General features: G+C 48.7%; 3 protein-coding genes and 1 pseudogene across 3 annotated transcripts; 3 read left to right on the forward strand and 1 right to left on the reverse strand.

The window, feature by feature from the left end:
- The first annotated feature begins 3957 nt into the window (after positions 1–3957).
- PSMB6 (proteasome 20S subunit beta 6) lies at positions 3958–5916 on the forward strand. Its single transcript, XM_016200925.2, has 6 exons — positions 3958–4071; positions 4473–4540; positions 4865–4996; positions 5112–5241; positions 5433–5577; positions 5705–5916. Exons 1-6 carry the CDS (start codon positions 3970–3972, stop codon positions 5845–5847), a joined length of 720 nt encoding a protein of 239 aa, XP_016056411.2. The 5' UTR covers positions 3958–3969; the 3' UTR covers positions 5848–5916.
- A 2459-nt stretch (positions 5917–8375) lies between these two features.
- C17H17orf114 (chromosome 17 C17orf114 homolog) lies at positions 8376–9101 on the reverse strand. The gene is made up of 2 exons (XM_087826252.1): positions 9029–9101; positions 8376–8548 (listed from the first exon to the last, which is right to left on the reverse strand). Exons 1-2 carry the CDS (start codon positions 9099–9101, stop codon positions 8376–8378), a joined length of 246 nt encoding a protein of 81 aa, XP_087682378.1.
- A 271-nt stretch (positions 9102–9372) lies between these two features.
- LOC148091207 (small ribosomal subunit protein eS25 pseudogene) lies at positions 9373–11190 on the forward strand (annotated as a pseudogene).
- Positions 11191–13392: 2202 nt separating this feature from the next.
- PLD2 (phospholipase D2) lies at positions 13393–24198 on the forward strand. Its single transcript, XM_087825926.1, has 25 exons — positions 13393–13413; positions 13965–14074; positions 14160–14290; positions 14404–14546; positions 14981–15086; positions 15174–15239; positions 15382–15440; positions 15577–15669; positions 15762–15914; positions 16381–16530; positions 18561–18644; positions 18782–18860; positions 19590–19700; positions 19821–19991; positions 20395–20512; positions 20703–20821; positions 20914–21027; positions 21153–21257; positions 21465–21553; positions 21660–21773; positions 21930–21979; positions 22256–22390; positions 22612–22765; positions 23140–23254; positions 23495–24198. Exons 2-25 carry the CDS (start codon positions 13966–13968, stop codon positions 23717–23719), a joined length of 2793 nt encoding a protein of 930 aa, XP_087682052.1. The 5' UTR covers positions 13393–13413; position 13965; the 3' UTR covers positions 23720–24198.
- The last annotated feature ends 3108 nt before the right edge of the window (positions 24199–27306 follow it).

A 27306-nucleotide genomic window follows, 5' to 3' on the forward strand; every position in this document is an offset into this window, starting at 1 on the left:
CCTAGGGCTCCCTTGCCAACTACATGCCAAGTCTCCACCCCAGACCTGTCCCCTGAGCTCCAGCCCCCATAAGCCAAATATTTCCTGGACACCTACACAGACACCGCAAATGCAACACGTCAACTAAGATCTGATCGCCTCCTCCCAGAACTGCATGTGTTCCTTGTCTCTGAATAAACGGCACCCTCTTCTGTCAACCACCCAAGCCTAAAACCTGTGCATGGTGCCTCACACCAAACAGAAGCTCAGCTCAATAATGCATCTTTATTAAATGATTTTTGGCTGCTCCCACAACGATAGTGAACATGAAAGAGCTTAGCCATTTCATACACTGATAAATCCCAATTATAACTCCAATCTACTTTGCCCTGGACTCCGGAATCCTATCTATACATCTCCTTATTCAACGTCTCCAGTTGAATTTCAACTTGACATAGCAAACTTAAAATGCCCCAAACTAAGCTTCTAATACCCTCTCCTCCCAAAATACCCCCTTTATAGTCTTTGCTGTCTCAGAAAGTGACAATTCCACTCCTCCAGATCCTTAAGCCAAAAACCCTGTAGTCATCCTGACTCTTCGACTTCTCTATCATTGTACCCATATCCAATGTGTCAGAATCTGACCATTTCCCACTATCTCCACTGCTACGATACTTGTCAAGCCAACTTTGTCACCTATTGTTGCAACAGCTTCCTAATTGTCTCTCTGTCCCATACTTCACCTCCCTATAGTGTATGTTCAATAGAGCAGCTGAAATGATTTTTAAAAATGTAGTTCATATCATGTCACTTCCCTGCTTAAAACCTTCCAATGGCTTCCTACTACACTCAGATGAAAAGAAATTTTAATCTAAGCAGGAAATTTTCTGGATCATGTTTCCAGTTGAGAATGATGAAAAATTTCATAAAGGTCCCACTTGGTCTGACTCTGCACAAGCTAAATTGGCCTCCACAACACTCACTGAACATGTCAGGTTTGGTCCTGCCTCAGAACCTTTGCACTTGCTCTCCCTGTTGTCCATAATGCTTTTCCCCTAGTAGACAAATGACTTCCCTCCTTCTTTCCTTCTGGTCTTTATCCAAATATCTCCTCAGTGAGACTCTTCCTGATTATTCTTTCTAAAATGTCAACACTGCCCAGCCAGGCATGGCTCAGGGGTTCAGCATCGACCTATGTTCCAGGAGATCGAGGTTCGATTCCCAGACAGGGCACATGCCCCGGTTGCAGGCTCAATCCCCGGGGGGGGGGAGGCAGCCGATCAGTGACTCTCTCATCATTGATGCTTCTGTCTGTCTCTCTCCCTCTCCCTTCCTCTCTCTGAAACCAATAAAAACATATTAAAAAGAAAGAAAGAAAGAAAAGCAGAGGGAAGGAATTAATAAGGAGCAGTGTAGAAATAAATGAAATAGAAAAACAATAGAGAGAATCAACTAATCTAAAAGTTGGCTCTTTGAGCCCTGGCAGGGTAGCTGTTGGTTAGAGCTTCGTCCCAATTCATCAAGGTTGTGAATTCAGGACACACACAAGAATCAACCAATAAATGTATAAATAAGTGGGACAACAAATCTGCACCCCATCCCCCACCTCTCTCAAATCAATACAAATTTTTTGAAAAAAAAAGTTGGCTCTTTGAAAAGATCAAGAAAATTGACAGACCTTTAGCTAGACTTACCAAGAAAAAAGGGAAAAGAAAAATTATTAAAATCAAGAATGAAAGGGGATATTATTATGAATATTACAGGATTATAAAGGAATACTATAAACAATTGTAAACTAGCAAATTAGATAACCTAAAAGAAATGGACAAAATCCTAGAAAGACATAAACTACCAAAACTGACTCAAGAATAAATAGAAAATCTGACTAGACCTACAACAAAGAGATCCAGTTAGTAATCAAAAAAACTACCCCAGGCCGGCGTGGCTCCATGGTTAGAGCTTCGGCTGCACACATGGGGGGGCCGGGGTACACACCTGGGTTATACATCCAATCCGGCTCCCACCTCCCCACCTGGAGGCAACCAGTCCATGTGTGTGTCTCTCTCTCCCTCCCCTTCCCTTCCATACTCTCTAAAAAATCAATGGAAAAAAATATCCTCACTCCTTGGGTGAGGATTTAAAAACACAAAAACTTCAAAAAAATAAAATGAAAACACAAAAACTTCCCACAGAGAGAAGCCCAGGACCAGAAACAGATGAAGAGGTAATTCTTCTCCGCTTATTCTATGAGGCCTTTATTACCCTGATACCAAAGGTATAAAAAAATAGACCAATATGTTGATATCTTGTATGAATAAAGATGCAAAACATCTTCAGCAAAAATGCTAGCAAGCCATATATAAAAAGTATTATACACATGGTAAATTGATTTTCAACAAAGTTGTCAAGACCATTCAAAGGGGACAGAACAGCCTTTTCAACAAATGGTGCTGGAACAAATGAATATCCACATGCCAAAGAATGACTGTTAGGCCCCTACTTCACGCCATACACAAAATTAACTCAAAATGAATCATAGACCTAAAATATAAGAATTACAATTGTTATACTCTTCGGTAGAAATGTCGCTGTAAATCTTTGTAGCCTTGGGTTAGGCAACGGTTTCTTTTTTGTTAATTCTCACCTGAGGATATTTTTTCCATTGATCTTTTTTGAGAGAGAATGGAATGGAGGGGGAGAGACAGAGAGAAGCCTCCATGTGAGAGAGACACATTGATTGGTTGCCTCCTACAGGAGACCTAGGGCCGGGGATCGAGCCTGCAACTGATGTACGTGCCCTTGACCAGGAATCCAACCCGCGACCCTTCAGGCTGAGGTTCTAACCGGCCAGGGCAGGCAACAGTTTCTTCGACATCAAAAGCACAAGCAACCAAAGGAAAAACAAATTGGACTTCACCACAATTTAAAACCTTTCACTTCAAAGGACGCCAATGAAGGTACAGCCAGTGTGGCTCACTGGTTGAGCCTCCACCCATGAGTCTGGAGGTCAGTCACAGTTCAATTCGCAGTCTGGGCAGATGTTTGGGTTTGGGGCTGGGTCCCCAGTAGGAGGCCTGCAAGAGGCAGTGGATCAGTGATTCTCTCTTATTGATGTTTCTCTCTCCCCCGATCCCTTCCTCTCTCTGAAATCAATAATAAAAAACATTTTAAAAAGGATACCAGTGAAGAAACTGAAAAGATAATCCATAGGACCAGAAGAAAATATTTGCAAATCATGTATCTGATAAAAGTCTAGAATATAAAAAAGAACTCTTACAAACAACAAAAGATAACCCAATTTTAAAATGAGCAAAGGACTTCAATAGACATTTCTCCAAAGACGATAAACAGACAATTAGCATATGAAAATAGTCTCAACATCACTAGTCATTAGGGAAATGCAAAAAAAAAAAAAAAAACAGAACAAAGACGAAAAAACCCACAAGATACCAATCCACACCCGTTAGGATGGCAAAAGTAAAAATACACAATAACAATTAGTGAGGATGTGGAGAAATTGGAGTCCTCACACATGGCTGGTGGGGATGTAAAATGAGGCAGCTGTTGTAGAAAACAGTTGTCGGTCCTCAGAATAGTAAAAGAGTTACTACCGGACCCAGCAATTCCCCTCCTGGTACTGTACGTACTGCTAGGTATATACCTAGAGGACTGAAAACAGTGTGCCGCTCTGTAAGCCAGAGGCTCACGTCTGTCCTGAAGACTTTGAGTTGCAGCTCCGATCAGATACATCAGTGCGCACAGTCCTACAGCAAGCACAGCCTTGCAGACAGACTGCTCCGGGCGTATTTTTGTTTATTTTCCTGCCACGCTGCCATCAAGCATTCACTGTCGCAAAAGAAACTTCCTTACGCTTTCCCTTCCGCCGTCAACCGTGGCCTAGCCTCGCCCCCAGAAGGCCTCAGAGCACGACTAAAGAGAGTGACCGAGCGCTTTACGACAGTTGCTTTGTGGCAGCATCGGAGGAGAAAGATGGCGGCCACCTTAGTAGCTGCGAGAGGAGCTGGGCCAACTCCGGCTTGGGGGCCGCAGGCCCTTACCCCCGACTGGGAAAACCGGGAAGTCTCTACTGGGGTGAGGAAGGACTCGGGGTTCAGGAGATGTGCGCGAGTCTCAATGCGATGTTAGGATAGGCCTGAGTGCGCTGGGAGAAGTAGGGAGCGGGGGCGGGAAGTGGTCTGTGATGTGCTGGAGGCCGGGGGAGAGGTATCTTGAGAATGCGGATGTGGAAGGTAGACAGAAGCGTGGAATTCTGGAATCCTGCGGGACGCAGGTTTAAGGCTGGGATGGGCCTTTGAGGATTTGAGGATTGGAATTCTGGTATTTCGCAGGAGGATGAGGCCCCCTATGAGATTTGACAATGGGCCACTGCTGCATGACTTTAATACTCTAGGGTCTGGGTAGAGGGATCATTGAGGTTTATGTGACCTGGAGAATGAACAGGCCCAGACTCACCCCATTCTCCTTTTCCCCAGACCACTATCATGGCCGTGCAATTTGACGGGGGCGTGGTTCTGGGGGCTGATTCCAGAACAACCACTGGGTGAGCTGAAGACACATGTGAAAGGTCTTCCCATCTTCCTCTTCTTTGCTTGCCTGCCAGCCCATCCTTACCCCCAACAGCGCTGTGGGAGGGAGGTTTCTCTCCTCTCTGGAGATGAGGATTTGATCCAGCTTCTACAACTTCACTGTTCCCCTCACCCTTAGGTGAAATTCTTGCGGAAGTCTGTTCTCCAGCCTGTTTCAGTTTGGATGAGAATAGAAAATTGAGGAACTCCTATTCCTGAGCCCAGAGGGAGTGGATAGTAATGCGATGGAGGTGGGAGACAAGTGGGGTCCTTTCCCTCACTATGCTGCCATTCTGCAGGTCCTACATCGCCAATCGAGTGACTGACAAGCTGACCCCTATTCACGATCGTATCTTCTGCTGCCGCTCAGGCTCCGCAGCTGATACCCAGGCAGTAGCTGATGCTGTTACCTATCAGCTTGGTTTCCACAGGTGCTTGTGGGCTGGGGAGAAACAAGTATCTGAAGGGAGTTGGGACCTGAGAAGCTAAATGGTCTGACACCTAGGACCTGATGATGCCTTCCCTATGACTCCCCTCACCCTCTAGCATTGAGCTGAATGAGCCTCCGCTGGTACACACTGCAGCCAGCCTCTTTAAGGAGATGTGTTACCGATACCGGGAAGACCTGATGGCAGGAATCATCATTGCGGGCTGGGACTCTCAAGAAGGAGGGCAGGTCAGACACTACCCACCCCTGGAGCACTGGAGCCATGCCTTTGACCCTCTCCCCACCCCAGCCATTTTCTGTTTCCAGCCTCTTCCTCACTATTAACTCTTCCCAGATCAGTTCCACAGTGGACAGGTGATTGAATGTACATGTGTTGTGAGGAGGGTACAACTGATGACTCTTCTCCCTCCACCTGGCAGGTGTACTCAGTGCCCATGGGGGGTATGATGGTAAGACAGTCCTTTGCCATTGGAGGCTCTGGGAGTTCCTACATCTATGGTTATGTCGATGCTACGTACCGAGAAGGAATGACCAAGAAAGAGTGTCTGCAATTCACTGCTAATGGTGAGAACTTGAGCTGCTGGGCCTGTGAGCTTCAATCCCCATACCCTAGCCAGGCCAACTTTCATCATTCCTTGCAGTGATCCCAGCATCGGAATCTGACCCCCCAGCTTTCTTTTTTTATCCACAGCTCTCGCTTTGGCCATGGAGAGAGACGGCTCCAGTGGAGGGGTGATCCGCCTGGCATCCATATCAGAATCAGGGGTAGAACGGCAGGTACTTTTGGGAGACCAGATCCCCAAATTCACCGTTGCCACTTTGCCACCTCCCTGAATCCAAGGATTCTAAAATATATTTAGAGACATCCCATACTGACCCCAAGATTCAATAAACAGTTTGTCAAAGAGATTCTGTGTGCTGTGGTGTTCTTTTGGGGGTTTTCTGTTTGTTTTTTAAATATATTTTTATTTCTTTCAGAGAGAGGAAGGGAAAGGGAGAAAGAGAAACATCAATGATGAGAGGGTCATTGATTGGCTGCCTCCTGCACACCCCTTCCTGGGGATCAAGCCCCCAACCCCAGCATGTGCCCTGACTGGGAATTGAACCTGATCTCCTGGATCATAGGTCGATGCCCAACCACTGAGCCATTCTGGCTGGGCTCTGGGGTTCTGTTTTTTACTTCAAGCCCGAACTTGTCTGGCCCACTGCAGTTTGTATAGACCACTGCTCTGAGCTCTGAGGGCATTGGGGAAGAACGTTTACAAGGGTGGTTTTCAAACCTCTTACTTCAGGCATCCACATTTCCTCTCTACTATATTCAGGTCCCTGTGACACCAGAGTGTGGTTGATGTGGGAACTACCAACAAATGACTCTATCCCCACCCTTGTTCAAGCGCATAGGTAGAACTCAGAATTCTGACTGAGACTAAGTTCCCCCCTTTGCCTCCTGCCTGTCATCATGGGTGGCTACTGGCCCTAAGGCCAGAAGGACTCCAGATATCCTCTGACTCAGGCCCATGGTCCCGTCTCTCCACACTCACCTCTGTCATCTCATCTTGTCAGGAGCAGCAATGTGACTTCCTCGGCTTTTGGGAGAAAGGTGGACCTTGTTTACGACTGGAGCTTCAGATGGACATTGGGTGGAAGAGGGTAGCCACTGGGAGTGCTGTGAGCCAGCTCTGGAAGCCACCATTCCCATGGGGAGTGTAATGATAAGTCAGTCTTCAGCCACTTGGATGGGGGACAGAGAGTGGACTCTGGCCCCTCCAAGGTTGTCCCCACTCAAGCCAGGGACCTAAATGAACTCAGTGATGTTCATCGACAGTGACCAACATTCTCAATCTTGCCCCAATCTTCTTTTCTCCCCAATATGGGTCAGGGAACTGTATAAGCTACATTTGAAAACTTTGTTCAATCCTGCCCTGTAGGATTTCAGGGGTGGAGGGGTGGGATCCTGATTAAGTGAAGAAGAGCAGAGAAGGATCTCTGTCCCCAAACATGTGTACTTCAAACTTAAAATAATCAATAGAGAACTTCTGATTTTCCTGCAAAACCTGTTCTTGTCCTCCCTTTCTCAGGACATCTTTAATTCCTCTTTCCCTTGTACTCCACATTCAGTCTTAACAGTAAGTCCTAAAAACTCTCCGAAAGTACATCTAGAATCCATTACCTCTCACCATCTCCACAGCACTGTCTTGAGCCACACTGCCATCATCTCTTGCCTGGAAGTTGGCAACATCCTCCACTACATGGCCTTACTGCCTCCATACTTGTTCTTCTACAATCTGTCTGCATACAATAACCAAAGCGATCTTTCAATGTAAGTGAATTCATGTTGTTTCCCTGCTTAACATTCTTTAGTGTCTTAGCATTCCATCTAGAATAATATTTTAGTTCCTTACCATGGCCTAGAAGGCCCAACAGTTCCCCTCAATCTTGACACTGCAGTCACTAGCTTTTTTCCCTAGAACCTAAGAGGTTTTGTGCTTAATAGTTTCTGAGTTTTTGGCCTGCGACTGCTCTTTGCTGATTTAAAAAATTATTTTTTAGAGCAGTTTTAGGTCCACAACAAAATTGACCAGAAGATACAGAGATTTCCCATACACCTTCCTGCCCCGCACATATGCATAGCCTCTCCCACTATCAACATCCTGCACCAGAGGTGTACAGTTGTTATAATCGGTGAACCTACACTGACGTTTCATTCAGGTCTCAGCTCTGAATGGCACCTCATCAGAAAGACTTTCCCTAACCACCTGAAATTTAAGAAATACCTCCCTTCCATCCCTCTCTTATGTTACCCTGTTTAATTTTCTTCATAGCAGCAGTTTATCATGCTTACTTTTTTACTTACTGTCTACCTCCTCTACTAGAAACTAAGGTCATTGAGAAGAGAGAATTCTTTCTGCTTGGTTCACTGATATAATCCTCTGCGCCTGGTAGGAAGTGGACACCTGATAGTTATTGAATGAATATGACAGCCCTATCTGCTGTTCTGCCTAGCCCCCAACCTGTCCAAACTGCTCTCAGCACACTCAACTCTGAAGTTTGATTGCAGCAAACTTCCGGCTAGCCATAGCGGGGCTCTGCACTAGATAGCTGCATCATGTCAACTGCACTCCTATGTCCCCACTCCCACCCAGTGCGGCACTTACTACCTGAGCCCCATAACCAAGCCTAGTGCCTTGGCCCCATCTAGTCTCCCACCGCAACACACATGCACATACACAGAACCCTTGGCAACTCTGAATATATTTAATGAGAGGATCATGAGGGACTTGGGGGAGCCAGAAACTGGGATCACTGAGAGGGGGAAGGAAGGTTGGCAAGGCTTCCTGGAAGTTCAGCCCTGGTTGTCCCCTTCAAATGGTGGAGTCATTGGCTGATGCTATGTCATGCAGCTGGTGGCGGAAGGAGAGTCGGGCTTTCCTGCTGAAGTAGGCACCAGACCCTAGGGAGGGTATCCCTCCCTCGGTCATGATGGGGGCTATAACTGGACTGGGATCTGGATCTGGAGGGGCAGCTGGATCCAGACCTAAAAGGGAGATTGGAAGAAGAAGGGAATTGTGAGTCTGGGTCCCCCTTCCCTCTCCCCAATACCTCCACCCCCAGTTAGGAGGAAGCAGGCCAGGGAAGACATCTGGGGTTCCTGCGTGAGTGTTGGTGGCAGCAGGGAGAGGGAGAGGGAATGTTGAGAGAGCAGGGCTGGCTTCACTGCCTGTGACCTGTGCAGTTGCAAAGGGCCCCACACTCAGGAGGGCCCCCATGCTGGGTGTACTGCTCTGCTGTAGTCATCACCTTGAAATTCTTAATCATTTCTAAACACGGGTCCCACTTCATTTTGCATTGTGCCCTGCAAAGTATTCAGCAGCCCTGTAGGGAAGTGATAGACCCCCCTCTCATCCAGGGAGACAGACTTTGCCTTTCTCTTCACTGGTTTAAGAATTTCTCTTTCTCCCCGTGCATTTTATCTGCCTGCCTGACAGCCTCCCTTTTTCCTCAGTCTCCCCCATACCTGCTCCTCTTTCAGTCCCCCGCTGTCTCCGGCACCCACACCATGGGAAACACCATGCCCCCTTGAGACCCATCTCAACAATGGAGGAGACCAGGGTGCTGGGAATGGCCAGGAGGGCCCCAGGAGAAGGGGTGTGGTTTCCAAGCCCCCCCACTTTGGGCAAAACTACCACTTAGCCTCAGACCGCCTAGTGATTATAGGCGCCAAGGGATAGAAGGGGGAGAAGAAGGGGGAGGGAAGGGGTGGAGAGATACCCCACTCAAACACCTACCCTTTTGTGCCCTCTTAATTTGGGGGCTCTCTTGAACCTTGTGGGGACGCAGAAAGACACTGAAGTGCGTGGCATGGCAGAGACAGACGCAGAGGTGCTGGGACATACAGGTGCAGTGAGAATTCATTACAGCAATGCTGGGCAACTTGATGCCAGCCTGTACACTGCTGGGGATTCATTTGTATTTTCAAATGAGAATTTAGAATTCCAAAGATGTGAAATTTTAAAGAATAGTCTGTTTTTTTTAGAACAGGAAACTTTACTAGTCAGGGAAATATTATGTTCTCATTAAATGACCTGGTAGCTCTTGTCCCATTTTATGAAGATAGCTAATTGTAATTGATTAATTATGCTGTGCCAGGTAGATTCTAGGGACTTGCACATGTTATCTCATCTCATTTTATCATGTCAATGATCCTTTGAGACAAGTGTTATTATTATCCGCATTCTACAGATGAGGGATCGGAGGCACTGAGAGACTAGGTAACTTGCCCAAGGTCACACAGGCAGTTATCAGCAGGGCAGGAACTCACCCCAATTCCCATCAGTCTGACCCCAGAGTCCACTTTGTTTGCCACCACACTGAGTTTCCCGAGCATGTTCCTGGCAGGCATTGATGCCCTCAGCTGGGCCTGAGGAGGTGCTCAGAGCCTGGGCTGGGAGCCTCAGGTCCAGAGCACCCTAGCCAAGGACTCTAAATGCCCTCTAGCAAAGCTGCACTAGCTTATTCCCTAAGGGTGCAATGATGCGGGTGAGAAAGGTTGGGAAGCACTGCTGACTATATTGCTTGACTTAGACAGAAATCTGGTTTTTGCTTTTAAATTAACTTTAAGTAAAAATTTATATGTAATTTAATGCACACATCCTAGTTCTATGAGTTTTGACAAGTATATACACCCACATAATCACCACCCCAATCAAGATATAGGACAGCCCTAGCCAGTTTTGCTCAGTGGTTAGAGCATCGGCCTGCAGGCTGAAGGGTCCTGGGTTCGATTGCGGGTAAGGGCACATACCTCTGTTGCAGGCTTGATCCCCGGCCCTGGTCAGGGCGCGTGCAGGAATCAACCAATCGATGTGTCTCTCTCATATAGATGTTTTTCTCTCTCTCCCTTCCACTCTCTCTAAAAAGCAAGGGAAAAAATATCCTCAGGTGAGGATTAAAAATAAAAAGATATAGAACATTTCCATCACCCAGTTCCCTTACATGCCTTTTCACGATCAATCTTTTCCCCATCTCCTGCCACAGGCAACTACTGATTTTTTATTTTCATCACTGTAGATTGTTTTGCCTGTTTCAGAACTTTATATAAATGGAATCATATAGAATTACTCTTTCGTTTCTGGCTTCCTTCTGCATAATGGTTTTAAAATTCATCCATGCTGCATGTATTAACAGTCTGTGTTTTTTGTTTTTTGTATTAACAGCTTTATTAGGAGATAATTCACACATAAAATTCACCCTTTTAACCTTTTGTCCAACATCTTAGCAAGGCTGCAGTGCTAGCAGCTGCTCTTTGAGCTTCCCTGTGCTGCCAAAGAGGGCAAGAAGAAAGATGCCGGAAAGTCGGCCAAGAAAGACAAAGACCCAGTGAACAAAGCCGGGGGCAAGGCCAAAAAGAAGTGACCCAAAGACAAAATTTGGGACAAGTTCAATAACCTAAGCTTGTTTGACAAAACAACATATGACAAACTCTGCAAGGAAGTTCCCAACTATAAGCTTATAACCTTGGCTGTTGGCTCTGAGAGACTGAAAATCCGCGGCTCCTTGGCCAGGGCAGCCCTACAGGAGCAACTCAGTAAAGAACTTATTAAATTAGTTTCAAAGCACAGAGCTCAGGTAATTTACACCAGAAACACCAAGGGTGGGGATGCCCCAGCTTTCTGGTGAAGATGAATAAACAACAGGTCCCACCAGCTGTACATTTTGAAAAAAAACACTTTATCGCATAAAACAATCGACTGTTTTAAAGTATACAATTCAGTGGTGGTTTGTTTGTTTTTTTAATATGTTTTTATTGATTTCAGAGAAAGGGGGAGAGAGAGAGAGAGAAAGAGAGAGAGAAACACAAATGGCTCTCTCTCATCATTGATGTTCCTATCTCTCTACCTCTCCCATCCTCTCTCAGAAATCAATAAAGCCATATTAAAAAAAAAAAAGAAAGTCTGTACCCATTACAGTCACTCCTCTGTCCTTCTCCCCAGTTACTGGCAACCACTAATCTACTTTCTGTCTCTATGGATTTACTTCTTCTGGATATTTCATATGAGTGGAATCATACAAATGTGGTCCTTTGTGTCTGGCTTCTTTCACTTAGCATGTTTTCAAAGGTCATCCATGTTGTAGTGTATCAGGACATTCTTTTTTATGGCTGAGCAATAAATATTCTATTGTAGAGATTAAACTACATTTTGTGTATCCATTGATTAGTTGATGGACATTTGGGTTGTTTCTACTTTTTGACTATTTGAGTACTACTACTAGGTACTCTCATGTACAAGTTTTTGTGTGCACATGTTTTCAATTCTCTTGGGTGTATACCTAGGAGTGGAATTGCTGCGCCATATGATAACTCTATGTTTAACATTTTGAGGAACTGTTTTCCAAGGTTACTGCACCCTTTCATACTTAATTTTTATTACTAAGTAATATAGCCTATATACTGCAAATTAATCAAAATAAAAACCTTCTGCTCCTCAAAAAGCACCATTATTTTAAAAAAAATTTTATTGATTTTTTTTTTAGAGAGAGAGAGAGGAAGGGAGAGAAACATGGATTTGTTGTCCCACTTATTTATGCGTTCATTGGTTGATTCTTGTATGTGCCCTGACTAGGGAATTGAACCCACAACCTTAAAAGGCACCATTATTTTAAAAGGACAAGCCACATTCTGGGAGAAAATATTTGCAATACATATATCTGTTAAAGAATTTGAATCCAAATACATATAAAGAACTCCTACAATTCCATAAGACAAATAACATGGTTTTTAAAAACTTAGCGAAGACTTGGACACTTTACAAAAGATCCACAAATGGCCAATAAGCACAAGAAATATGGCCAACATCATAATAATCAGAGACATGCAGATAAAACTACAGTGATGTACAATTTTACTTATTAGAATAGCTAGTGCTATAAAGATTGACAGTATCAAGTGCTGGTCATGTGTGGAGCAACTGAAAATGTAAGACGAAACAACTGTTTTGGAACACAGTTTGGCAGTTTCTTACAAGGTTAAAGCACAGTTACTATGTGACCCAGCAGCTCCACTCCTAGCTATCTACCCAAGAGAAATGAAAACACAGATCCACACAGACTTATACGGGAATGTTAGAGGACCTTTACGAAAACTAGAAAGAACCCAAATGTCCATCCAAAGAAGAAATAAAGGAATCTGCTTTAAAATGTTTTGAAATATATTGTCCTTTAGAAGATGTTCCTGTTTCCCCCCCAGACTGTAAGTTCCAGGCCAGCAGGTTTCGAGACTGTCTTGTTCGCTACACTGAGCTTCACATCTGGCACCGAGCAACTGCGCAAAAGAACGTGGAATGAATGACAGAATGCAAGCTTGAGTACAGTCCGTTTACGGCCACCACTCCCGGGACCTTTTCATTCCTTCCATCTGAAACTAGGCGGGACAGACCCGGTGCCGCCCGGCAAGGGAACGGCCGCCGGTCCCCCGCCGAGGAGGCGCGTCTCCGTCGGATCCGGAAAGAGTCCGGGGGCCGCGCCTGGGGGGCGGGGGGACGGTGCGCAGCGCCGAGCGCCCACAGGGTGGCAGCAGGGCACACCCGGACCGACGGCGCGGGACAGACGGACCGACCGGCGGACGGCGCCCGCCCGACGCGCCGAACCGGCCGCGCAGCATCGCGGCGCCGAAGGCGACCCCCGGGCCAAGCCCCGTGCGCCAGACCGCGGGGCGGGCCGAGGGCGGCGGGGCGGGGCCGAAGGGACGAGAATCGCGCGGAGGTGAGGCGGGGGCTGTCCCGCCCCCGAGGGCAGGACCCGAGCGCCGCCCCGCCCGGCTCGCTGGGGTGTGGGCTCCCGCTCCGGCTCCGCGCTGCTCCCTCCGCACGCGACCCCGCGGCGGCGCTGGCTCCGGCTGCCGGGGTGAGGGGGCCGGGGAGGGGGTGGCGCGGACGACCGGGGCCCAGGAAGTCGGGCGGGGTCCGGAATGAGCCCGGGCTGCAGGGCCTCCTGACTCAGCCGCACACTCAGATTTTGGGGTTTCGCTCCCAGGCGAGGAGCGCGTAACTTCCTCTTTCCCGCAGGGATCCCCGCTGCCAGCTGGCCCGGCCTAGCTTGAGTCCCGGCGGCTCCCGGCCCCTGGCGACCCCGGGGCCCCGTTCCCAGGCTTCTGCTCTCCCCAGTTCAGAGATATCGGGGCCTGGCTGGGTGTTCCTGGCAGCGCTCCCTGGTTACGGGACGGGAGGCGGGATTCGGGGGTTCTGGATGAAGGACCGAGGTAGGGGATGGATGTTAGAGGGACTCTGCAGATGATGGGAGAGATTGGGATAATCAGAGAGAGATTGGGAGTTATCGGGAGCTGGGTGGGTGGGTAAGAAGAGGGGGAACTGTGGGAAGTGGAGAACCTTGGGGTGGAATAGGGGGCAAAGTTCTGCAGGGCAGATCATTTCCCTGAGGTTTCCCCATATTCCTAGGATGACGGCCAGCCCAGAGAGCCTGTTCCCTTCTGGGGGCGACCTGGACTCCAACCAGTTACAGATGGAGCCCGATGAGGTGGACACTCTGAGGGAGGGAGAGGACCCAGGTACCCAGGGAGTATGACTCTCAGGGAGAGGAGGAGAGGCTGAGACCTCCTGGAGTCTACACTCTTCCACTTTCTTTCCTCCTAGCTGACCGGATGCACCCCTTTCTGGCCATCTATGACCTTCAGCCTCTGAAAATGCACCCCTTGGTATTTGCCCCTGGGGTTCCTGTCACGGCCCAGGTGGTGGGCACTGAAAGATATACCAGTGGATCCAAGGTAGCTGGGTTGGGACCAAAGGGGGTGGGGGAGGGAGGGTTAAAGGAGCACTGGCCAGAGTTGGGGGTTGCAACCCAACCAGGGAACATCCATTCAGTTTCTCACACCCCCAGGTGGGCACCTGCACTCTGTATTCTGTCCGCTTGACTCATGGCGACTTTACCTGGACAACCAAGAAGAAGTTCCGTCATTTCCAGGAGCTACATCGGGACCTCCTGAGACACAAAGTCTTGATGAGTCTGCTTCCTCTGGCTCGGTGAGGGCACCAGACTGCTTCCTGGGAAGGGCAGGTGCACCTCACCCTGTGGCAACATGAGCTGTCACTGCCCCAGCCCCCATCATTCCTTTCTGCCTGTCTCACCCCCAGACCCCAACCTCTCCTCCCCCAAGGACTTGCCTCCCTTCTAACTCTGGCCACCAAGCTTGCTCCCCTGACCCTGGTTACCAGGAAACCTTCCCTGCTCAGCTCTCTCTGTCCATGGTTCTGTGCCAGTATCTTAGCCAGGCTGGGTGCCCAAAATGTCCTTGGCAGCCTCCTCCATTTCTTATCTCCATTCTCAGCATAGGGGGCCTTCCTTCTGCCAGCCCCTAGGTGCCCTTCTTTCTCCAAGGCTCCATGTCCAGTGCTTCGGGATTCCAGGCACTCGGCCTCCCAGCTCTTACTTGACCTTCACCCCGTTCCTTCCACAGCTTTGCTATTCCCTATCCTCCAGCCCGGGAGGCAGCCGACAGAGAGATACCGTCCCTACCCCGAGCAGGTCCTGAGGGCTCCACCAGACATGCATCCAGCAAACAGGTGCGACCACACACCAGGTCCTCTGGGAAGGCATTGGTGTGCAAATGGCTCCGATTCCACCTGTCTCTTCTCCCATTTCTATTTCAGAAATACTTGGAGAATTACCTCAATCGCCTCCTGACCATGTCTTTCTACCGCAACTACCACGCCATGGTAAGGCTCAGGGTCTGGATGCCTGGTTCTTCTTAGGTGGAGCAGGATAATCAGACCACCCAAGGGGCAGAGGACAGCGGTCAGTAGGGTCTGAGGGGCTGAAAGCCAGAGTCTGTCCTCTGAGCCTTTGTTTCTTCTGCAGACAGAGTTCCTGGAAGTCAGTCAGCTGTCCTTTATCCCAGAGCTTGGATCTAAAGGACTGTAAGTGTCTGACATCCTTCATCCTGCCACTTGTAAAAGGTCTGAATCTCTCACTGCCTGAGAATGGGGAACGCAGTGAAGGGTGGGCTGGGGTCTGGATTCCCCACCCAGCATCTCTTCCTGTTTTCTCCCACAGGGAAGGGGTGATCCGGAAGCGCTCTGGGGGCCACCGTGTTCCTGGCCTTAACTGCTGTGGCCGAGACCAAGTTTGCTATCGCTGGTCCAAGAGGTGAGGCCTGGGGTGTGGGAGCTGGGCCTTGGGCGGGCATGAGGAAGGAGATCCCAAGGGCAGAGAGGAACAGACAGAGCCCTTCTTTCCAGGTGGCTGGTGGTGAAGGATTCCTTCCTGCTGTACATGTGCATCGAGACAGGCACCATCTCATTTGTTCAGCTCTTCGACCCTGGCTTTGGCGTGCAGGTGGGGAAGAGGAGCACAGAGACACGGTACGGGGTCCGGATCGACACCTCCCACAGGTAAGACCTCCCTGGTGTGGACACCTGATGAGTAAATAGCCAGCCAAAGGCCCTGAGGGGAGTTTTGTGGAAGAGCCCATGGAAGAAGGGAAGGCATTTCCATGCCTCTGGAGCCGGCCTTGATTTGGAACCAGGGAACTGTTCTAGCCAGATGGTTGGGACTGCTCTTAGAGTCTGGGCCCAGAGAAAGGGGGCTGAGTAGAAGCTTGGGGAAGGACTCTTGATGTAAAAGAAATGTACTCCATTCCTTCATTTATTCTTTTAAGAAACCTTAGTGCCTGCACAATATGGGTGCTAGGAACCCAACTGTGAATAAGGCAGATATATGCCCTGTCCCTATGGAGTTGTGATTTAGGGACTAAGGGAGGAAGTGGGAAAGAGATGATAGCTAAAGTGGGGAGGTTTCTGGGCCAGGCCAGAGGTACTGAGGGTGAGGACTGTAGCCCATCTCATTATTCCTGTCCAGGTCCCTGATTCTCAAGTGCAGCAGCTACCGGCAGGCACGGTGGTGGGGCCAGGAAATCACTGAGCTGGCCCAGGGCCTGGGCAGAGACTTCCTGCAGCTGCACCGGCATGACAGCTATGCTCCGCCCCGGCCTGGGACTTTGGCACGGTGGTAAGACACTGATGTCGCTTCTGAGCTTGTTTGTCGCCTTCTCGACCCCCTTTCTGTTCCCTGAGTCCTGGATCCTCTTTTATCTCCTCTGACCTCAATAATCTCCTCCTTTGACTTCTCGAATCTCCCTGTCCCCCTGGCCTCTTTAACCACACTGATCTCTCTGATTTTTCTCTGGTATTTCTCACCCTTAAACTTGGTAATCTGTTCTGACCCCTGAACAATCTGACCTCCTATGATCTTATAAACCCCTTTTTACCACACTGACCAGACTCTCTGTCCTCTGTGTTCTCTTCAAATCTCTCTGATTCATTCGTTTTATTTATAAACATTTCCTAAGCACTACTATATGCCGTGTCCAGTGACAGGAATAAGACAGTGCAGTAGGTGATTCAATCATGAGACAATGGGAGGAAGCTCACCGAGCTGGTAGATTCAGGGTACTAGCACAGAGGAGTAGTCTGCCCCAGTGTGGGAATGTCAGGACTGGGAGTCGGCAGCCCTTGACCTGTTGCTGCATACTAAGCTGAAGAGGTTGACCTTTATGATAGGCAGCGGGGAGGCATGGAAGGTGGTGCTGAGATTTGTTTTCAACATAAGAATAATAATAATGCCCGGCCTGTGTGGCTCAGCGGTTGAGCATTGACCTATGATCCAGGAGATCACGGTTTGATTCCCTGTCAGGGCACATGCCCAGGTTGCGGGCTCGATCCCCAGTAGCAGGTGTACAGGAGGCAGCCGATCAATGACTCTCTCATCATGGATGTTTCTATCTCTCTCCCTCCCTCTCTCTGAAATCAATCAATAAAGACATATTTTTTAAAAAGTAATAATAATGGCTAATACTTATGTAGCACTTACTATGTACCAGGAACTCTTCTAAGTGTTTTATATGTGTTAGCTTATTGAATCTTCACAACAAGGCAAGTATAGTGGTCTCCATTTTACAGATGAGAAAACTGAGGCAAGGAGAAGTTAGGTAACTTGCCCAGGGTCACACACCTTGTAAGTAGTGGAACCAAGATTCAAACCCAGGCAGGCTGGGTTAAGACCCTGCTCTTAACCATAATACTAGAATGTTATTAAAAAGTCAAACACATTAAAAATTTAAAGTTCCCTCTCAATGCACAATCCTTTATTTCCTTTATCCCCCTGTCCTTACTTCTTCCCCACACTCCCTCCCAACAGTCCCTTTTCTCACCTCAGAAGTAACCCCGGCAATAATTTGAAATTTATCTTCCCAGATTTTTTCCTGCTTATTTTCATATTCTTATGCATATATGTCACCTTTTGTTTTAACATAAATGAGATCATGTACTGTCTTCTGTGACATTTTTTCACTTAATACATGTATTACAGATTTTGGTGTTTAGGTTTTTTCCCATTTTTTCCCCCTGCCCCCATTTTTCACTCTTACAAATAACACTGCAATGAACATAATCTTTGCATAAGCATTTAATAGACTATATCTTAGAAATAGAATTACTATGTGCATTTAATGGTATTAAGGGGTATATACATTTAATATTCTGATAGATGCTGCCAAATTGCCATCTGAAAAGGTTATAACCAATGTACCCATAGTCTATGAGAATACTCACTTCCTCATATGCTAACATTGAATGTTACCAATGATTTTAACTTTTGCCAATCTAGTGAATTAAAAAATGTTATTTTATATCAGTTTTCTTGTTTACACGTGAAATTGAACATCTTTTCTTATGATTGACCATTTTAATTTCCTCTGTGAGCTGTCAGTTCTTATTCTTTGTTCACTTTGCAGTTGGCTTATATGATTGGTTGGAAGTCCTTTAAGTCATTTTCTTCAGTTTTTTGTCTTTTTAAATTTTATTTAGCTCATACTGGCAAATTATCCCACTTTGATATATCTGATACCATCTGACCTCTCTGATTACTCTTGATCTTTGACCCCACTCTCACCCCTGACCCATGTCTATCCTCTGGTCTTCACTCTCCAGAGCTTTCTGGCTTCTGACTCCCCTGACCTCCTTGGCTTGGCCTCCCCCCAGGTTTGTGAATGGGGCAGGTTACTTTGCTGCTGTGGCAGATGCCATCCTGCAAGCTCAAGAGGAGATTTTCATCACAGACTGGTGGTAAGTGGGGGAAAAGCCCAAGCAAGAAGGGGTGGGGTAGGGCCTATTTCATAGGTCACAGGAGGAAGCGGAAAAGGGGGAGTGGCTGGTTATCTGGGGCTTAGCTTACCCTCCTCAACCCCCGCCCTGAATCCCAGGTTGAGCCCTGAGATTTATCTGAAGCGTCCAGCCCATTCAGATGACTGGAGACTGGACATTATGCTCAAGAAGAAGGCGGTGAGGAGAGTTGTCAGGCTGGAGGGGAGGTGTGGTGGGGGTTGGTTAGAAAGGACAGAAACATGAAGGAACATAGGAATCTGAGGCTTCAAGGAGAGGAAATGTGCCCATCCTGGCTCAGTGTCTGGCAAATACCACCTGCTCCTCTTTCCTAAGGAGAACTGGCACCTCCCTCTTCATGCCCCTCCTCTACCTGGTAAGACTTCCCTCCCAGTGCCCATTGCACTTTATTGTGTTACCTGGGGGTGCGCGTGTCTATCTCTCACTGGACTGATTAATATCACTAGTTCCAGTACAAGGCACAGGGTCTGCCATGGTGGAGGCATCCATAGATGTTGATGGACAGGAGGAAAGATACGTGGATGATGGAGAGTGGGTGGGTGAATGGATGGGTAAATGATGGGAAGGGAGAAATATGGAAGGGTATGGGTTTGGAAAGGTGGATCAGTCGGCGGTTGGGTGAATGATAGACAGTAGATAAGGGGATGAGTAAATGGTTGGGAGGATGGATGGATAGATAATGGTTGGTAGGTGGGTAGATATGTTGGTGGATGAGTGAGTGGACTGCTCAGCCAAGCATCAAAGCAGGGTGTAAGCGGCAGAGCACCGAGGATCTCCAGGCTGGGCGGAGGCACATCCAGGGATCCTGAGCAAGGGGAAGAGTTTGGGAAGGTGGGAAGGGGCCATTCTGAGAGCGGCATTAGGATTGGATACCCTGTGCACCACCAGGAGGAGGGTGTCCGTGTGTCCGTACTACTGTTTAAGGAAGTGGAGTTGGCCTTGAGCATCAACAGTGGCTATAGCAAGAGGGCTCTGGTGCTGCTGCACCCCAACATAAAGGTGACTCACTCCTCTGGATCCTCCCTTTCCTTAAATGTCTTATCCTTCTATCTTTCCATTTCTCTCTTGTCTTTCTCTCACCTAAGCCCACCCTCATGAACTTCTCCATACCTGCTCCAGGTGATGCGCCACCCAGACCATGTGACATTGTGGGCCCATCATGAGAAGCTCCTGGTGGTGGACCAAGTCGTGGCCTTCTTGGGAGGTCTGGATCTCGCCTATGGCCGCTGGGATGACCTGCACTACCGACTGACTGACCTTGGGGATTCCTCTGAATCAGCTACCCCACAGGTAATCCCCCAAGGCCTTCCTGAACTCCCCTAAACTCAGCTAACCTAAATCTATACCCCTTCTCAGCTCCAGCCTTTCCCCTCCAGTCATTTCAAGTACTGTCCACACTTAGTGTTCCTTGGCCTTTCTGGAACCCCAAGAAGCCATTTTGAAGATATAATAACCCAGTCCTTTCCCCATTTCCACTAACCGACCCCCCCCCCCCCCATGCCCAGTTCCTCTAGTAAAGTGCAGCTGAAGGGGAGGGCTGGGAAATCAGACTCTCTCTGTTTCATTCTTACTCTCTGTGTCTCTGTGTCTCTGTCTCATGCTCTTTCAGTGTTCCTATCTTCTCTTTGGCTCTGGCTCTGTATGGCCCCCATGACCTCTCCTTGCCCATGGCTTGGGTGTGTTCCCCTCACAGCCACCTACCCCGTGCTCAGACTCTCCAGACATCTCTCATAACCAACTCTTCTGGCTGGGCAAGGACTACAGCAATCTTATCACTAAGGACTGGGTACAGCTGGACCGGCCTTTTGAAGGTGAGGGTCCCCTTCCACAAAGTCCCTGAGAATTGGGAGCAGGGGTAAAAGTCAGGGCTGGGACTGAGAATGGGACAAGCTGGGTCAAGTTAATGCAGCCTTCCCTCTGGTTAATTCTTCCTCCTCCCTGCCTCATATGTCCCCAAGAGACCATCTCTGACCTCTCTTCTGACACTTCCGGGATCCCCAGATTTCATTGACAGGAAGACCACAGCCCGGATGCCATGGCGGGATGTTGGGGTGGTTGTCCATGGCCCACCTGCCCGGGACCTGGCCCGGCACTTCATCCAGCGCTGGAACTTCACTAAGGTGCTTACTCCCTCCTGTGGGCGCTGGAGGTTGGGAGGGAGCTAGGGGAAGGCTTGCCACCTCCCACTGACTCTGCCACCCCTCCCCCTCAGACTACCAAGGCCAAGTACAAGACACCCATGTACCCCTACCTGCTGCCCAAGTCTACCAGCACCGCAAACCAGCTCCCCTTCACACTCCCAGGGGGGCAGTGTGCCACTGTGCAGGTGAGCCCCCGACTTCAGCCTGCCCCCACCCCTCCCTTTCTTCAGCACACTTTCCTTGGCCCTAGAGCCCTCCAGATCCTCCCCTCCTGGGGTCAGGAATCATATCATGTTTGCCATTCCCCCAGGTCTTGCGGTCAGTGGACCGCTGGTCAGCAGGGACTTTGGAGAACTCCATCCTCAATGCCTACCTGCACACCATCAGGGAGAGCCAGCACTTCCTCTACATTGAGGTTTGACAGCAGAGGAGAGGAGAGAATGGAGGGAATGTCCCAGGAGAAAGATTTAGGATGTCAGTGGGATCAGTGTTGTGGGCTGGTGTAGCTGGGCCTGGAGAAAAACAGATGTCTGGGGCTGGGGCCTGGAGATGGGGATGGCAGCTGGGAGCTGAGAGCTGGGGCAGGGGCTGGCTGCTGATGTCTCTTTGGTCCCTGCCCCAGAATCAGTTCTTCATTAGCTGCTCAGATGGACGGACAGTTCTGAACAAGGTGGGCGATGAGATTGTGGACAGAATCCTGAAGGCCCACAAGTAAGGTGGACTGGCAGGAGTGGGGGATTGAGGGTGTAGTTTAAGCCCAATTGGAGGAGTGGGGCTTTGGGGAGAAATCACACCTCTGACTCTACCCCCTTCCCAGACAGGGGCAATGCTTCCGAGTCTACGTGCTTCTGCCCCTGCTCCCTGGATTTGAGGGTGACATCTCCACAGGTGGTGGTAACTCCATCCAAGCCATTCTGCACTTCACTTACAGGTGACCTCCTATGGGGTCTCCATGGCCCCATTCACCCATGCCCCGCCCTGATTCTATCCTGATCCCTTCCCACTAGACTTTTGAGGTCTCCCTTTCTCCTGACTTCCCCGTCCCCTCCTCCAGCCTTTATTTCTCTCACCCATTCTTTTCCCTCAGGACCCTGTGTCGTGGAGAATATTCAGTCCTGCATCGCCTCAAAGCAGCCAGTGAGTTCTGGGGATTGGAGATTCAAACCCTGGACCCCTGGGGAGGGGGAGATGGGGGACCTGGAGACCCAGGTGGAGGGAAGGAATCTATTGTGCCTATGTGCTTCTGAGGCTACTGCCTTGAGACCACAGGTGGTCCTTCACTGGAGGGAGAAGTATACAGACTGGGCTCTCAAGAGCTTCTGAAGTGAGGAGGTGGGTGGGACAGGGCTCCGTCTGCACAGGGAGGACGCTTCTCATCTCACTCCCCCTTCTCCCAATCTCTTGTACTTACAGTGGGGACAGCATGGAGGGACTATATATCCATCTGTGGGCTCCGAACACATGGAGAGCTGGGTGGGCACCCAGTCTCAGAGCTCATCTACATCCACAGCAAGATGCTCATTGCTGATGACCGGACAGTCATCATTGGTCAGTGTTGGATCCGGGTCCCTGGCAGCGAGAGCAGGGTGGGAGGGGTGGAGCAGGACTAGTGGGGGGCAACAGGATGAAGGGAGGGAGCTGCCGCTGAGGCCCAGTTGGGGATGAAGGCCCAAGGTGTGTTGCCCACAGGCATGTGCTCTGGTAGAAGTGATGGGGTGGAGGGGTCCCCCGGGCTCAGACAGAGACAATGTGTCCTGCTCCCGCCCCAGGCTCTGCGAACATCAATGACCGGAGCCTGCTGGGGAAGCGGGACAGTGAGCTGGCCGTGCTGATTGAGGACACGGAGATGGAGCCATCCCTCATGGATGGTGCAGAGTACCAAGCGGGCAGGTTTGCCTTGAGTTTGCGGAAGCACTGCTTCAGGTAGAGCCTGGTGGGTGCTACAGGGTGTGGCGGGAGGTCGAAGGGGGTCTGCCTTTTGAGCAGGTGGCAGGATTGCCTAGACATAGTACTGGACTTCCCAATAGGCAGACTAATCAAGTTTGGGGTGTCAGCAAAGTAGGGACACCAAAAAATGAGAAAAAATACTTTTAAAATAATTTGGTATATTTTTTAAAGCATCGAAGTAGTCACCAAAGTAGAGACAAATGAAGGCTGTGTTGGCCTCATTGATACTGTTTTACTATTTATCATTGCATCCACTTTGAATGACCTGGGCAGGCACAGCATGACTTTCCTGGTGTTCAGGCTTTCTAAGGATGTTAATCTGGCCCTGCTGGGACCCCTTTCTCCTGTAGCGTGGTTCTCGGGGCAGATGCCCGGCCAGACCTGGATCTCCGAGACCCTGTCTGTGATGACTTCTTCCAGTTGTGGCAAGACACGGCTGAGAACAATGCCAATATCTATGAGCAGGTGGGAGCTGAGGGGAATGGGCAGGGGGGAAATTCATGGATTATCATGTTTAGGATGGGATGGAGAGAAGCCCCACCACACAGCCATTCTCAGAAGGGACATGAGACTCTAAGGGGCATATCATGAGATTCAGTGGTTCAGGGTCAGTGTGGGGATGGTGGCATCCAGCACAGTGGGGCTTGGGCTCTTGGCAAAGTCTCCCCAAGCCTTATTGGTTTCCATACACCCCCTCCCTCCCAGATCTTCCGCTGCCTGCCATCCAACGCCACACGTTCCCTGCGGGCACTCCGGGAGTACGTGGCTGTGGAGCCCCTAGCCATGGTCAGCCCTCCCTTGGCCCGGTCTGAGCTCACCCAGGTCCAGGGCCACCTGGTCCACTTTCCCCTCAAGTTCCTGGAGGATGAGTCTTTGTTGCCCCCCCTGAGTAGCAAGGAGGGCATGATGCCCATAGAAGTGTGGACATAGCTTAGGCTCCAGCCAGAAGATGTCACCAGCTGCTGGGCTCCACCGAGTCTGGCTCCCTGCCCCCTGCCCCTGAGGACTGAGGACAGTGCCCTTTGAGACCTGTGGGAGGCAGCATCTCTGAAGGGGATGAGAGAACTGACAGAGGACCCTTTCTTGAGAAGCAGCCAAAGAGGACACTCCCAACCCTGGGCTGGGGAGGCAGGAGAGGGTCTCAGAGAAGTTCACCTTCCCTGCTGCCCAGTTCAAACCACTGCTACAGAGGAGAAGCAGAACTCCTGCCAGGATGCTGGGCAAGCCTTCCCATCTCTCCCTTCCTCTGCCCCAGGGCCTCTCCCAGCCCACCGTTGCCCGGGTGGAGAGAAGAATGAAGGCACTCCTGGCTTCAGCCCCCACAGTGGGGAGAGGCGGAGGCTGCACACTGATTCCCTCCGCCAGCCTGCTGACAGACACTAATTTTGTATCAGTTCAATAAGCGTTTCATAAATAAAAGTGTAGGAAAAATCCATGCCTCTTCCTCAGTCAAAGTGAGTACTTGTCTCAGCCACCCCTCCCTGCCTACACACAGCACCAGGCTTCTTCACCTTGCCGCCCCACTCCTTTCTTCCTTCTGCCGTCTCCATCTCCACTGTACTTGTCTGTGGCTTTGGGAGCTCAGTTACCTAGGTGCTGGGAGGGGAAGTTCACATAGTGCTGCTTGGTAGAAGGAACCAGGACACCTGGTTTCAGTGGAGCTGATGTTGCAGTTGCAGATGAAGGAGGTGCACAGTGAAGGGCCTGGAGGAGCTGTCTCCTGTTCCTCAAGTGACAGCTAAGGGAAGCCCCTTTTGAGGGGGTTAAGGGTGTAGGCTTAAGGTCAGGAAGAACAGGGTCCAAATCCTGGAGTTGTCACTTATTACCAAGGTGTCTTCTCAAGTCACATCACTTATGGGCTTTAGTGATCCCAATTGGGAAATGGGAATAATACATAACTGGCTTGCTGTAAAGATTCAGTCACTGACAGAAATATTTACTGAACACCTGCTATTTGCCAGACACGGTTCTAGACTCACAGGAGTGAGTATAACAAAGCCCCCACCCTTGTGGGGCACTTAGGCACATATGTCCTGAAGCTTCACTGTCCAGGACAATAGCCAGGAGCCACATTTGGCTGTTTATATTTAACTAATTAAAATTAGAAATAATTAAAATTTAGTTTATCACTTACACAAGTCAGTTTCAAGTGCTCACTTGTTGCTAGTGGCTCGTACATTGGACAGCGCAGGTATAGACCATTTCCATCGCTGTACAAAGTTCTATTGGATGTCGCTGCTCCAGAGGGAGGGAAGAGAGAAAATAAATGGTATAGTCTTTAGTATAGTCTACAAAAGAGTATAGCACATACCAGATTGAGAAGGACTATCTCCTAAATGGGTGGAGAAAAAGGCATAATGCATATGCAGAGAGCTCATCAGTGAATTGGTGATTTATTTTTTGAGTGGTAGGTATATGAACTTAGAGATATTCATATCTTTTTTTTTTGTAATATCTTTATTGATTTCAGAGAGGAAGAGGGAGGAAGAGAGAGAGAGAAACATCAATGATGAGAGAGATTGATCGGCTGCCTCCTGCACGCCCCCTACTGGGGATCGAGCCCGCAACCCAGGCTTGTGCCCTGACTGGGAATCGAACCCTGATCTGGATCCTAGGTCGATGCTCAACTGCTGAGCCATTCCAGCAGGGCCATATCTTTTTATATATATGAAATATTTTGCAATTAGAAAAAACTTTAGCACAGGTCATGGCTCTTGCCCTTCATTCCCCCAAGCCTCACTCTACAGTCTCAGGATTGACCACAGGGGAGTAGAGTGAGGAGTTCAGGAAGCCTTCCTGGAAGAGGGGTGTGCTGGTGGGTGACGATGTGGAAAGGGGAAGTGCTACTGTCTGTTCCCATCTTTTCAAATCCAGTCCTCCCTCTGAAGAAGCCACTTCCACACATGAAATTCCCCCTCCCACATTTAGCGGTCCCCTGGCACTAATTGGCATCCTGCTAATTAGCCTCATTGTTGGCACTAAGTGCCTCTTTCCCTAGGGGACCGTTACCTCATTAGCTGCCGAGTGGGGTGGAGGCAGTGGCCGCCAGGGGCTGGGCTTGGTGGGTTTCTGCTTCACACTGTTGGTCTATCCTCCCCCAACCCCCACACACATTTGTCCAGGAGTTTCTGGAACGGAGGCCACCACAGTGCAGGGAAAAGAGTATTGGGCTTGGAATAGGAAGAGTTGGCTCTAGACCAGCGATTTTCAGCCTTTTTTACCTCACGGCATACATAATTACTAAAATTCTGTGGCGCACCAAAAAATATATTTTTGCCAACCTGACCAAAAAAAAAAAAAAAAAAGCATAATTCACACCAGACAGCTCTTGAAAATGTTCGCATGGCCCTGGCTGGGGAGCTCAGTTGTTTGAGGCACAGTCCCCACACACCAAGGCTGTGAGTTCCACCCCCAGTCAGGGCACATACAGGTAGCCACTGATGAGTGCATAAGTAAGCGGAGCAACAAATCGATATTTCTCTCTCTCTCCCTTCCTATCTCTCAAAATCAATTTAAAAAAATTAAAAGAAAATCCCTGCTCTAGACCCAGGTTGGAGAAAACAAATTCAACCTCCCAAGGTGGGTGGGAGGCACTGAGGGTGACTGGGCCTGTGTAAAATGTTCATTCATTTCCTCCAGGGGTACTACAATTCATCTCATTTTTAATATATTAGCTTTTCTTCATGCCTGATCCAGGACTTTTTCTACCTCATTGTCTCTAAGTTTTTATTAAGGACACATTTCATATATATATATATATATATATATATATATATACACACACACACACACACACACATACACACACACACACAGAAGTGGGCAAAAGTAGGTTAATAATAATAATACAATAATTAATAAATTAATAATACAAGAATAAACTGTTTCACTTACACTCAACTGTAAACCTACTTTTGCCAAGCCTGTACATTTAAATGTAGGAAATAAGACAATGAAGCCTCATGTACCTGCGAATTCATACTCTAGCTTTGATAATCATCAGCACTGGGCCAATCTTGTTTTTCTCTCCTCCCCTATCCCCCAGATTAACTGCCTCTTGAGGTTTGGATGGCCATTTATCCTATCCCTGTGATCTTAATTTGCTCATTCAAGGGTTCTGTATCTCTTCATTAAACACTATGAGTCAGCCATTAGTAAGTTTATTGAGGACCTAGTATATGCCAAGTGCTTTACATACGATTTTATTTTATATCACCCTCCCTGTTATTAGCTCTATTTTATAGATGATAGAATTGAACCTCAGAGATTTAATGACTTGTTCAAAGCACTAACTTTAAATTCTATGCTTTTTCCTACCATCCATGGTCTTGAATTACTACATATCACTGTGCTTACTCAGACAACAGAGGCCTTCATGCCTTCATTCACTTATGTGTTACTGAACCTCTAGTTGGTGCCAGGCCCTGTGCTGAACACAGCTGGCATAATTCCTGTCCTTAAGGAGATTCAACAGGCATTTACAATTCAAAGCGTTAAATATTGCCATGGGTTTTAAG

Source organism: Miniopterus natalensis, chromosome 17 (assembly GCF_054644295.1).
Source record: "Miniopterus natalensis isolate mMinNat1 chromosome 17, mMinNat1.hap1, whole genome shotgun sequence".
Taxonomy (NCBI): Eukaryota; Metazoa; Chordata; class Mammalia; order Chiroptera; family Miniopteridae; genus Miniopterus; species Miniopterus natalensis.

Excerpts from the sequence above, each read along its gene's own strand:
- PSMB6 (XM_016200925.2), top strand. The coding sequence starts at position 3,970 with ATGGCGGCCACCTTAGTAGCTGCGAGAGGAGCTGGGCCAACTCCGGCT. Across the intron at positions 5,242-5,432 it reads ACTCTCAAGAAGGAGGGCAG|GTGTACTCAGTGCCCATGGG; the intron begins GTCAGACACTAC and ends TCCACCTGGCAG. Across the intron at positions 5,578-5,704 it reads TCTGCAATTCACTGCTAATG|CTCTCGCTTTGGCCATGGAG; the intron begins GTGAGAACTTGA and ends TTTTATCCACAG.
- C17H17orf114 (XM_087826252.1), bottom strand. The coding sequence starts at position 9,101 with ATGGGTCTCAAGGGGGCATGGTGTTTCCCATGGTGTGGGTGCCGGAGA. Across the intron at positions 8,549-9,028 it reads GGGGACTGAAAGAGGAGCAG|GTCTGGATCCAGCTGCCCCT; the intron begins GTATGGGGGAGA and ends TCTCCCTTTTAG.
- PLD2 (XM_087825926.1), top strand. The coding sequence starts at position 13,966 with ATGACGGCCAGCCCAGAGAGCCTGTTCCCTTCTGGGGGCGACCTGGAC. Across the intron at positions 14,075-14,159 it reads GAGGGAGGGAGAGGACCCAG|CTGACCGGATGCACCCCTTT; the intron begins GTACCCAGGGAG and ends CTTTCCTCCTAG. Across the intron at positions 19,992-20,394 it reads CTGAATCAGCTACCCCACAG|CCACCTACCCCGTGCTCAGA; the intron begins GTAATCCCCCAA and ends TTCCCCTCACAG.